This window comes from Danio rerio, chromosome 16, assembly GCF_049306965.1.
Source record: "Danio rerio strain Tuebingen ecotype United States chromosome 16, GRCz12tu, whole genome shotgun sequence".
NCBI lineage: Eukaryota > Metazoa > Chordata > Actinopteri > Cypriniformes > Danionidae > Danio > Danio rerio.
Window position 1 is genome coordinate 41,764,250 of NC_133191.1, and position 13,370 is coordinate 41,777,619.

Genomic DNA, 13,370 nt, shown 5'->3' on the forward strand with positions numbered 1-13,370 from the left:
GCTGTGGCGACCCCTCATGAATAAAGGGACCACGCTGAAGGAAAATGAATGAATTGAATTAGGTTTGCGTTCGTGTTGACTTACAAACTCTGGCGTAGCTCTGCTGTGTCTCTGGATGTTCCCAGCGATTGCAGGTTCTTCTCTAGTGTGACCACTGAAAGGAACAAACAGAAACCTTTATGCATCTGTAATTTTGTCACTTCCGTCTCATGGCTTACACCTCATGCTGTCCTTAATGGCTTACAATCACGTTGAAAAAAACCTTTTTAAACTCACCGTTAGCATTGATCTGAAAGATGTTCGAGGAGGTTTCCTGGAACACGTCCTGCAGCTCTGAGGGACTGACTTGTGTAGCTGTAGGGGAAAGAAAGAAATGTTGTAAAATTGCATTTAAATCATAAGTATCAGGAGCTATATATATATATATATATATATATATATAAATATATATATATATATATATATATATATATATATATATATATATATATATATATATATATATATATATATATACAGTATATATATATATATATATATATACTGTATACACACACACACACAGTTAGATTATTTGTTTGGCTGCAAATAATTACTACAACTAAAGTAAATACAGAAAAAAATAATAATTTAAATAATTAAAAAAATATATATTATTTTTATAATAATAATACTAATATTATTATTGTTTCTATTTATTATTATTATTATTAATATTATTATTATTTATTTTTAAATTAATTAAAAAAAACAAGAAAGCAAACAAAAATCAATCCCAATCATTTGTTACCGTCTTCAAATGTGTTTATTTTTTCTCCTATCACAAACAATGAGTTTGATTTGTTAAAAAAAAAAAAGATCTTAAACTGAGATTCACTAACAAATAAGTAATAAATTGCATTTCAAGAAAGAGAAAAAAAATATATAGCTATTTTATTAGATACAATTAATTGTAATCATATAAAACAAAATGTTTAATCTGGTGTAGATTTTTTTTTATTTAATCATTTATTGATGTATTGTAAATAAATATTTTTGTAATACACCAGAAATACTTTTTTTTATTAAAGAGGTGGCCCAGTACGGTATCTTATTTTAAACTTCAGTTGAGGTGTAATGTAGCTGTGTGAACATAAACAACATCTCTGAATGCAAAGAGAGACATTGGCTTTTACAGAGTTAGCTAAGCAAAGCTTACGGCGAACAAAGTTTAAGGACTACAAAAAATACACCCAGGTTAGTGAGATTACAAGTGCTTCTGGTTACACATTCACCACATGCATACACCCTGTGCAGCGAATAGGCGTGGCCAGAGGTGCTGTAATGTTATAGCATAGAAAGCTAAACTGCCATCCAAACGCTGCTAGTTCCACAGAGCTTGTTCTATTTTTATATGTGGGCTTCCAAAGGACATGACACAAGGAGAGAAGTGCTTAAAATTTTATTTTAATTATGTTCCAGAGAATTCTGAAAAAAAAAAAAAAATTTATATATATATATATATATATATATATATATATATATATATATATATATATATATATATATATATATATATATATATATATATATATATATATATATATATAGCTAGCATTTGACAAAGGACAGCTTCCAAAATCTATTCCAGTTCAGTACTGGATTCGGTTAAAACTCCTCCAACCGATGAGGCTGTGGATTATGAGCAACAACCTATATATTTTTATTTGGTAAAATTGATCTATTAGCACATGCACAGTTTCTACCGTTAACGGTATGATTTAGTGAGGACGTAAACAATGAGAAATGCTGTTTGGCATAGCTAACAATTTAGCTACAAATTCATTTGTATCAATCAAACCGCTGTAAATAGCCATAATCTTCAGCAGCACGTGCAGCGTCTCTCTATGTAGACGCTTTCAGTATCTCTCAATGCAACCACTTTCCATGCGTTCTACACCTTAAAAAAGCAACTCGCAAAAGATATGTGAATGTTTCATATTACTTACACATGCTTATTACGAATATAAAAAACCTTTGTCAGATTTTATTTGAGAGAGCAGTCATTAGGTTCAGCTGTGTGCTCTTCATTTTTCTGTCTGATTCAAGCTGCTAACAGCTGCTCTGACTGGACTGTCAGGGTTCTGCCACTCTGGTCTTTGTAAATTCTTGTTTTGGTGGCAGAGCTCTGACACTACCCATGTCCGGTCCTGTTTCTGTCTCTGTGTGCGCGCGCGCCGTCGTGGGTGTACGCAGAGTGTGCGCGCTTCTGCTTGACGCGGCCGCGCGCGCGCTCTGCGTCCCTCAGACGCGTGCGCTCTTGTACTCGTGTTTGTTTTCGTTTGTCAGCAGCGTGGTGTTTCATTCCCAGCGTCTCAGTCTTGTTGGTTTCGGTTTTGGTCGGCGCTGGGATGAAGCATGCACGCTGCGTGTGTGAGCGCGCGGTGAGTGCTTTCATTCATCGTGTGCTCGTGTCTTGCGTCTTTTGTCAAAGCACATGGCTCGGTGTTTACATTGGTCACGTGCTTTTGTCGTGTGCTTCAGTGTTGTGTTATGTGAGCGCATGGCTTGTATTGTCTCTCTGTGTCATGCGCTCTCCCGTCTATTGTCTAGTCCCACCCTCCTTGTTAACCCATATTTAGTTAATTGTGTTTACCTGTGTTTCAATTTACTTTTTTGCTTTATAATCCCCCTCATGTTTTCAGTCCTTTGTCAGTTCGTTGTCAATATTACCCTGTCGTGTTGTCTCTAGTCCTGTTTTGTCCTGCCAGCCCTGTCAAGTTTGTTTTTGCCTTTTTAATTCATGTTTTCCCCTTCGGGGTAGTTTTGTTTTGCCTTTTATTTTTATTTGTAGTTTATAATAAATATTCCTTCATTTTTCTGCAATTGGGTCTGCACTCCTTTTTTTTCCCTCACCGACCGTGACATGGACTGTTTAAACAGCTCAAAAGCACGTGCTTGTAGGGGCATGACGTGGAGCCGATCCATGAATAACAGCACTTTATGGTAGCTGACCAATCAGAGCCTCTTGAGGGGAGGCCTTTCAGAGGAACTAGGAAATATGACAGTCGTGTTCATGTTAGCTTTGTAGTATCAAAGTAAGATATAAGAAAAGAAAAAAAAAAAAAAAAAAWTATATATATATATATATATATATATATATATATATATATATATATATATATATATATATAATTTTTATTTTTTACAAGTGAAGCATGAGTACACATTGCTTTGCATCTTATAAGCACAACCAAGCCTTACAATTACACTGTTTACCACCCCTTTAAGAATGCATTAACAATTAACAGTAAAGAATATATAAATTAATAAATTAAACTAAAATAAATTGTTCCGTACTTCTCTAAATGGTTTGGTACATACAGTGCCAAACCAGAGCCAAACAAAGCAGACTTAATAGCATTTGTCAGGTTTCTGGGCAACAACGAAGCCTTAACAGACTGAATCGTGAGCCACCAATGTGACGTTTGGACACAGCAGTTACTCTTCATGTAATCTGAACACCCTGATAAGAACAGGTAATCATCAAGAGCTCTTAATCAGAATCCACATCACCACCCCTGTATTAAAGCACAGCCCACAGACCCTGCACACATACACACAAATCTGCTGTCAAAATGACTGTAATTGACATGCTGCTTTTTCACAACTCTAATGCACTCGCACTTAAGATGGAAAATCACAGGCATTTTTTTTCTCCACAGATTTATATTGGATGGAGAGCAGAAAAGAAAAAGAAAAAAAGCAGCAGATATCTGATGTTCTTTCAATAAGATAAAATGTATTTATTTATTTTCAGGAATTACATTTAAAACATAATTATTATTATTAATTAAATTATTACGATTAAGAAAAAATAGAAATATGTTATATATACCTTATTTTAAGATTATGCGGATGTTTATTAGAATACACGATTTTGGATTGAAAATTAAATAAAATCAAAATAAGGTCTCAAAATAAGCTACACATTGCGTATTTCATTTCATTACATTTTCTTGTCGGCTTAGTCCCTTTATTAATCCGGAGTCACCAGAGCGGAATGAACCACCAACTTATCCAGCAAGTTTTTACGCAGCAGATGCCCTTCCAGCCGCAACCCATCTCCGGGAAACATCCACACACACATACACTCATACACTATGGATAATTTAGCCTTCCCAATTCACCTGTATCACATGTCTTTGGACTGTGGGGGAAACCGGAGCACCCGGAGGAAACCCACGCGAAGGCAGGGAGAACATGCACACAGAAACGCCAACTGAGCCGAGGTTCGAACCAGCGACCCAGCGACTTTCTTGCTGTGAGGCGACAGCAATACCTACTACACCACTGGCTTGCCCCTTTGCATATTTATATTTTTAAAACAAAAGTATTTTAGCATGCTTAAATATTATAGGCTATACCAAAAGGTAGCCATTTCTGCATAGAAAATTAAGGCATTAATCTGATTTAGCTACTTTTTAAGTTAATAAGCATACGTTTTAAATAAATAAAGAGTTTTGTCACATCAAATAAGAGATAAAAAAATAATAATAAAAAATAAAATAAAATAAATAAACAAACAAACAAACAAACAAATATAAAAGGGACTAAGCCAGAAAAAAACGAATGAATAACTGAATAAAAGAATGATTTAATAATAATAATAATAATAATAATAATAATAAATAAATACAAAAGATGGAAAAAAAACATTGCAAACTGTATTTATTTATATTGCACAATAAGAAAGGGTTTGTGCACAATACTGAAGATGCAGGTACAGAGAGCAAAAAGGGGAAGAGCAGCAAATATTCCGGATGCTTTTTGGTCCAGCGAAGCATGTATGCGGTGCCCAAAATAACTCTTCAATGATTTTTTTTCTCATACAAATTAGAGACACACACTTCAAGAAGCACAAAGAGTCATCTCTATTATCAGACAGAAGGGGGCTAATTTGTTTTTAAAGAAAGATGTCAACAGCTTTAGGGCATCAAACTGAGATGCAGTAATAACTACAAATCAGATAAATTCAATAAAAATGTATTCAGAATTAATAAACTACTTATTTTCCCCTCGAAAGTGAAGATATTAAATGGATTTAATCAAAAAAAAAAAAACACAACAGAACTCTACCATGGCTCAAAAGAGCCCCTTTTATGGGTTTTTGAGAATGAACTTCCATGTAGTGTGTAACACACCTCTAATTGAAGTAAAATATCCAGCTAAGGCTTAAATCTAAGAGTAAACGGTGTTTAAAACTATTGATTCATTTATAAAAGAGTCGACTCATAGTGCTTCAAATGAATTGTCTTGATAACGAGTCTTTAACCATTTCGGCGTGATGTCGATACAAAACTTAAGCCCTACCTAACTGTTGCACGCGCAAACCTGGGAAAATTACAACTCGCAGCCCCGCCCAAAAACAGTGGGAAAGAAAAAGAGAAAGACAAGCACTATAGCAGATGCTGGTTGATTTAAGTCATGAAGATGCTGTGCTCTGCTGGATATTATTGGAAGTGTGAGGGGAAAGTTGGTGATATTTTTCTACCCAAAGATGAAACTGTGAAGTGTCAGTGGTTGAGGTTTATTTTTACAAAAATACCTCAGCATTATAGCCCAGCCTTGTGCAGTTTGAGTGCTTCTGAAATCTACACACTTACAACGGGGCATTCGTTAGCCATTTGTTAAAGGAAGGATCAGAAAAGACTATTGATGTAAGGGACTTTGTCAGTACATGGATCAGTGAATCATGGATCAGTTTCTTCCTCCATTTCACAAGTGTAAGTAAGTGCATTACCATGGCTGCCTCCTTGTTTTCTCTAGCTTGCAAATTATGTATTTAATTGATGACTATGTTTTGTTACTTCACTTACTTGTAACCGCTTGTACTGTATCAGGTAACTTTTTATTCTCATAATGCATCTAATGCCACATTGAAAATGCGCCGCATGCTGCTTTGTTTATAGATTTAAATGCGTTTGTGAGCTCACATTCCCCTGTCGTTTGTCGTTGCTATGGCTGTCAGCTTTGCAGCGGTCAATGTTCAAAAGAGTTCAGCTTTTGCCACTGTGTGGATTAATACTGAAAGTGTGTCATGTTTAAGAATAGAGCAATATGCTGGTGTTTAACTGCGTTGGGCTCACACACATACCTGCCAACATCTGTCCCTGAAAATCCGGGAGGGTTAGGTTCAGGATGAGGTGTATGAATAACAGTCAGGGCTGAAACAAGCAGAATTGGCGCTCTATGCAAATGTTGAGCACGCCACCCTAAACCCGAAAGTGAAAGAGAAAGTGACCAGTTCGCGGATAAAAGTGAGGACCAGGAGAGAGGGGGTGGGTGTCGTGGATGAAAGTGAGGACCAAGGGGTTCCCAGACACTGACACCACTATTCTGCTACCCAAGGCGGCCGCCTAGGCCGCCTCTATGGATGTGCCGGCCCTGATAACACTGTTGAGAACCGGGTACTGTTTACTATGGTATTAGTAACTACTATGAAGAGTGTTTTGGGCAGCCACTGCGATCAAATCCTATACTAATGTTGGCCACCCGGGGGTTTCACAGACCTTACCAAAATGCTGAGGACCGAGGAGGGGGGTTTTGGAGGGGTAGGGGGGTTGAAATTAGGGGAGTTTTCTGGGAATAAATAACAAAATGGGTGGGTGGCTGAAGATGGGTCTGAAATACGGGAGACTCCTGGGGAAACCAGGAGTGTTGGCAGGTTTGCTCACACATACATTATGCACTCTGACTACTTCAGCCTGTTATTGTATACCCTTAAAACCAAAATATGACCCTTTTTAATGTATAATAGGGGCTCTTTAACCAAAACAAACAATCACATACACACACACATTCTGTACAGTACACACTACAGCACTTTGATAACTACCCAATGACATAAGCTAAATCAACAAGCTTTGTTATGAATTACACTATCCCCTCACAGTAGATCTTGCAGGCTAAAAGAACTGAACACTAACCATTATCAGAGCAAGAAAAAGAACAAAGCTCTCGACAACACCCATGTGACTAATATTTTAGCAGATTAAATATACAAAATACTTTAGATATGACTTTTACAGGACAGCACATGGCATTATTAATCAGACTGCTTCCAGCCAGATCTGCATGTGTTTATGTGTATCTCTCTGTGTGTGCGTCCGTCTGTGTGTGTTTGCACGAAACATAGGCGATAAGCTGTTCTCAGTGGATCATTTTTCAGGGAAACAACCTTTTGTGCCCTTACTGTTATCTGCACTGGCCTCCAGCTACTCACACACCTCTCATTCTCTCTCCTCCATCACCGTGATAGATGGATCTTCCATATTCATCCCGTTCTGCGTTCAGCTCCATCCCTTCATATACAGCAGGGTGGGCTGAGAAGGGGGAAACGCAAGGGCACTACTCTTTGTGTGCATCTGAGTCCGGCACGCTTCTCTCTCAAGCTTTTAGGAGAACGTATTCAGTTCACTGTTATTGTTTTGGGAATTTCGGAAGGTTTCCATGCTGCCTACATTCAAAAAAATGCTGGGTTGTTGTAACCAAACACAATTATAATGGGCTCATGACATTCATGTTTATGACAGGTTTATGACAAGTTATGTTGACTTGGTAATGGTGACCTCACAGCAAGAAGGTCGCTGGTTCGAGATCCAGCTGGGCTAGTTGGCATTTCTGTGTGGAGTTTGCATGTTCTCCCCATGTTCGCTTGGGTTTCCTCTGGGTGCTACGGTTTCCACCATAGTCCAAAGACATGCAGTATAGGTGATTTAGATTAACTAAATTGGCCTTAGTGTATGAGTGTGTTTGTGAATGCCAAAATGTATGGGTGTTTCCCATTACTGGGTTGCGGCTGGAAGGGCATCCGCTGTTTGAAACGAATGCTGGAATAGTTGGCGGTTCGTTCCGCTGTGGGGAGCCCTGATAAATCAGGGAGTAAGCCGATGGAAAATTAATGAATGAGTAAGTGCATGACACTTAATGACAGTTCAATCTCAATCTTATGTCACGATAATAAAAGCTGTCTTATGAACACCCCATTCAAGTAAAGTGCTATTTGTAAATTACAAGTATGATTGTTGTATTATAACAACCCAACATTGTGTATATTGCATTTATGGTGCTATAAGTCTCTATGCTATCTGTTTTTTGTCTGTGATAACAGTAAAAAAAATACATATTTATTTATATAAGGACATTTTTGCTAACACTTTAGCTTCCTTTAATGTTTAAAGTTACTGAATGCACCAATATGATTTTTTGACACATATATATATATAACTGATAACCATAAAAGTTAGGTTGATAAATACATATATTGGCATTACTTTTTTCCTGAGCCTGATTTTAATAATAAATAGAATAAAAAATACAGTAAAAAAAATCAATAAATATTACATATTCTGTTATTCATGATTTTTTTTGTTGTTGTTTTTTATTTATGTTTTACAGTTTTTCTCAGTCACTTTGGTGCATTTCTCACACACTATTTGCATGTGCACAACAGTTAATGCATTTCTTAAAACAGTTAGTACAAATTGCAAACCCTAATAACCTGCAAAAGCGTGTCACTTGTTCAAAATGGATAGTTCATTCCTCAAAAGCAAGTATTGATGTCAATGAAAGTGTCAGTGTCATCAAGATGAAAAGTCCTGTCACCATTGTTTATGAACAAGATAGTCAAATGGCTTTGTCATGCTTTCATTATGACGGTTTACTTGAAAAAAACTAAATTCCAGTGCAAAAAAGTCAGATTTTGGAGACACTTCCTGAAAATGCTCAAGATAGCACTATAGACTATTTGCACAGCCATTTGAAAACTACAGTAAAGTTAGACATCACTGCATTTAGTGAGGTATCTGAGTACAAGAAACTGAATATGTATGTTTCACATTTTTACTGCATATGCTCTTTGCAATTCTAATTTATTCTAAGCATTGTACAAAAGAATAAACACACCCTTATTACTGTAACAACAAACATACACTTCCTTTGGGTAGAGCTATGCACAACTAGAAACAATATAGCACAATATAACAGAAACAATATATTGGAACTGAATCTACAACATACATAGGTCTGTGAATCATTCATAAATTTGTTCAATTTAGGATACATTTTTAGAGAAAAAAAATTAAAATTATTTTGTATAAAATTAGCGTGACAGGTTTTGACAGCTAGTTCAACATTTTTGTATGTAATGACTCAAGTAATGAAATAAGGGATTATTAGTTTTCTATGGAATGACTATTCAGCATTCACAAGTTTAGTTTAGTTTAGACATGACATAAGCAAATGATAATGCTATAAAACAGTAGAGAGTTGAATGAAAGCAGTTAATGCAGGTCCAAAAGCATTTGCAGTTTGTTGGAAAGAAAGAGAAACTGTTACTATGATGTGCACAAATGACTAATTGTTTTGAGAAACGCATTAACTGTTGTGCAAATGTAAATAGTGTTGTGAGAAATGCACCCAAGCCACTGCGTAAAACTGTACCCATGATGAGAACTTGATTATTTATTTAATAACTTTTGATTCTATTTGATTTTAGCTTTTATTGACATTGATTGATCTTGAATCTAGTGATAAACTGGAAGCATTTTTTTATTCTCTGAATAGCATTTCTTACACAATACATTGTTTCAAACAACTAAAATGTCAATAAAATCTGAATTTTCAACATCAAAAGTCAACAGAACGGAGATCAATGTCCCACATTGCAATTTAGAACTATAAATAAATGAAAAAAAAATGTTAATCATGAAATACGAACCTGTTAATTAACAGTTCCTTTTTACAGTGTAGAAAATTGCAGCACTTATCTCAAGTGGTAAAGCTGATCCAATATTGCTATGTTGTACATAATTGTGTTTAAGTATGAAAAAATATAATAACCAAGTCCTAAAGAGTGCTGTATTTGTAAATAACTGAGCAATAATTCTATGAAGATTTTCTTTTTTTTAATGAAATGCTGTTACATATAATCAATTTAGGGCTCTATTTTAATGATCTAGGCGCAGAGTCTAAAGCACATGGTGCAAAAGCATTAAGGGCATGTCCAAATCTACTTTTGCTTTTTTAAGGACAGAAAAATACACTCTACGCAGCAGTGCATGGTCTAACAGGGTTTTTCTCTTAATAGGTGTGTTTTGAGCATAACGTGCATTAAACCAATCAGAGTTTCCTCTCACATTCCCTTTAAGAGTCAGTTGTGTCGCTCTGTGGCGCATTTGATATTTACATGGCAACTTTGTAAGTAGAAAAAACTGAATGGAAAAACTAAATGCTTCACTGCATGGCAAGAAAACCGTTTTCAGATTTTGAGAATAAGGAATGAGTCTCCTCCATTTGGCCTCTTTACTTTCTCTTTACTTCTTTACTTCCGTGGATAAGGAAACAGTGTTTTACGCACTCCACTGCAGACATCCATCAGCCTATGTATTGAATTTAATTTGTTGAGCGCAAAGATTTGTTTCAACACTACTTTTAAATTCAGTTCTAATTTCCAGCAAACAAATAAATTAACAATAACAACAAAATGTGGTAAAAAAAAAAAACGTCTCCAAAACCCAACAGGAGGACAAATCTAAACTTGTTTTTATTAAAACAAATATAAATATATAAATATACATATAATATTAACAATAATGATAATAACAACATTATACAAAAGCAAATTGTCATGAATGAACTGAAAAAGCTCATCGACATGGAGGCATGGAAGCAATGGTTTTTATAGATATGTAGAAAATGATAATTTTGGTAATATTTAAATCCCTTAATTCGTTTTCATTTGTTAAGATATTTGCATATTGCGGTACATCCTGTGTGTATTAAGCAACGTGTGTGTGTTTAAGGTGTAAAACTCGCTCTGGACTTTAGACCTGCTTTTAAATGGTCAACTGTGCAGTCTATTTTAGTTTCTGAAAATAGCAACGCACCTACAATGTGCCGTAACACACCTACTTTCTAGAGCAGAACACCCATGAGTCCACAGAGTGGCGTAAATCGATTTGCTATTCAACCAAGCAAAAATTAGGATTGCGCTGGTCTGAAAATAGTAACAAATCACGTCAAACACATTTTGCGGCTTATTGAGCCAGGTGCATTATAGTCTTAAACCCAACGTTTCTTACTTACATTGCAAACACAAGTTACACAATTTTAAATGAATTTTTACTAGTAAAAAAAAAAAGGATTAAAAAAAGTAGCAACATTGATCATTTTAATATTTCCATGCATTATGCACACTATTGAATTTTTGTATAATAAGTAGTGCACATTCGGGTGTCAAAGAATTTGCAAAGCCACTCTGATGCAAGTGGCGTACATTTAATTTAAAACAGAACTGAACCTAAAACCTAAGGCAAGCTTTTAGATGAAACTTCTGCAGCTGATAAATCCTTCTGAAATGGAAATCTACTTATCTAGAATATCTGTACATTTCGGAACTTTTTACAAAATCATACACTTGTTAGATCCTTCATGAATCAGCTAAACTTTAAAAAGAAGCTGAAGCCTGAATGTATTAAGACACAGATTAGATTATTTATAATTATATAATCTCATCTCCTAGCTCTTCGAGGCTGGCACAATAAATAACACTCAATCTTCTGTATTAAAAAAAATGTAAAGTCAAAACCAGACCTGGGGGGGTGGTGTTCAGACAACCTTAAAGGACAACTGGGTCATGCAGTTGAAGGAAGGAAACGCCAAGGACAAGATTTATCTCCTATTTACCGAACAGCATAAATTGATTACAACTGACTGGTTGCGGTTTACAATATACAGTTTTGTTAATTAACAAATGCATTTAAAAGGAGGGATAGCTTACACAATAAGAAAAAAATAATTTATACAAGACATGTTTGCTGAACACAAAAGAAGAATCTAAAATTTAGAAGCATGTTAGAAGCTAATGACTTCCAGTGTATGCTGGGTTCCCTGCAATCAATTAGTGTTGGAACAACATGAAGGAATTAAATTAACTTTTTTGTTTTTACACATTTTAGTGGACTGAACATAACAATTAAGTCAAACCCCTTTTCCCAAAACAAACTAATTTATGTATTTATTTATGTTTAATGCCACATCAGCAGAATTAGTTATAATCATAGCAACACTTGTACTAAATATTCAATATATAATTCACAAATCACAACTACAAATGTAAGTTTGACACCTAGTGGTTGAACTAGGTATTGCACACCTGGTTCAAAACACACGCAAGCACAGGTTGCCAAATTGACTACACCAACAGGACTGTCAAAGTTAAGTAAAACAGCTCAGGGTGAACCGTTTTAGGGGGTGAGAGTAATCCCGTAAACAGACACCAAATGCTGAAGGGTGCTGAAAAAACAAAACCACAAAGCACTTTTCTCAAGTCCAGTGTGAGAAAAGAAATTGATCTTAAATATCTGGGACACAGGACAAATTAACTTCTGCCCTTTCCGAATTGTTCATTGAGGCTGCAAATGCAGATTCTGCAGGGTGTTCAATTATACTCTCAAATCAGGAAATGACTTAATCAAAAGCTTTCTCCTTGTTATGCATGAGGTCAGTATGTCTCTCTCTCTTTCTCTCTCTCTCTCTCTCTCTCTCTCTCTCTCTCACACACACACACACACATACACACTATCAGTGAAAAAAAATGCTAAGTCAAACACTAGAAAGTAATCCCATGTATTGCCTGAGAGCTGTGACAGAGGGCTGAGATGAGCCGGGAGAGAGAGAAGGGTTTACAGGCCAGAGATGCTGTCAGACGATATGTGTGATACAGTGAGAGACGGGTTTTTATCCCCACAGTGCATAAACCAGGCCTGATGCACAGTGACTCACTGAGGGAAGAAAAGCATGGATGAGTGCTTGAACAACTGACATGATGAGTTTAGTCCAGAAATGCTGAAATGCATAATTCAGTTTTAAGCGGTTTGTTATTGCACAGCATTTTGGTGGTTTTAAATTTTAAGATGCTACAAATTTAAATAACCCTTTAAAAATGTTGGCCAGAATTTACTTTATGGTTTACTTTATTTATTTTCACTTTATTTATAGTTGTTTTATAAAGCTGTTATTGTGTTGTGTATGCACCCTATACACTCCAAAAATGATTACTGCTGCTTGTTTAAGCTACCCGTTTAAAATGAGCTGCAACAATACAATTCTTGTCATTTCGTTGGCCAATTTCTTTATGTTCAGTCCACTTAAATTTGTAAACCATTAAGTTAACTTAAGCATTTTGTGTTGGGACAACACAAGTTCCAGTTTCCCCTACAGTCCAAAGACATGCGCTATAGGTAAATTGGGTAAGCAAAATTAGCCATAGTGTATGAGTTTGTGTGAATGTGAGAGTTTATGGGTGTTTCCCAGTACTGGCTTGCAGC

General features: G+C 35.7%; 1 protein-coding gene across 16 annotated transcripts in view; it reads right to left on the bottom strand.

Annotated features, from left to right (window-relative positions):
• Positions 1-13,370, bottom strand: part of tsnare1 (T-SNARE Domain Containing 1) — a 488,539-nt gene that overhangs the window by 366,518 nt on the left and 108,651 nt on the right. For all 16 annotated transcript variants that reach the window (XR_012392423.1, XM_073926471.1, XM_073926464.1 and 13 more), the window contains 2 exons: positions 277-354; positions 85-154 (listed from right to left, as the gene is read on the bottom strand). Coding sequence is in view for 15 of the 16 variants with exons in the window: in XM_073926471.1 (XP_073782572.1) it covers positions 85-154; positions 277-354 (148 nt within the window). In the remaining variant the exon portion in view is untranslated. The remainder of the gene's footprint in view (positions 1-84; positions 155-276; positions 355-13,370) is intronic.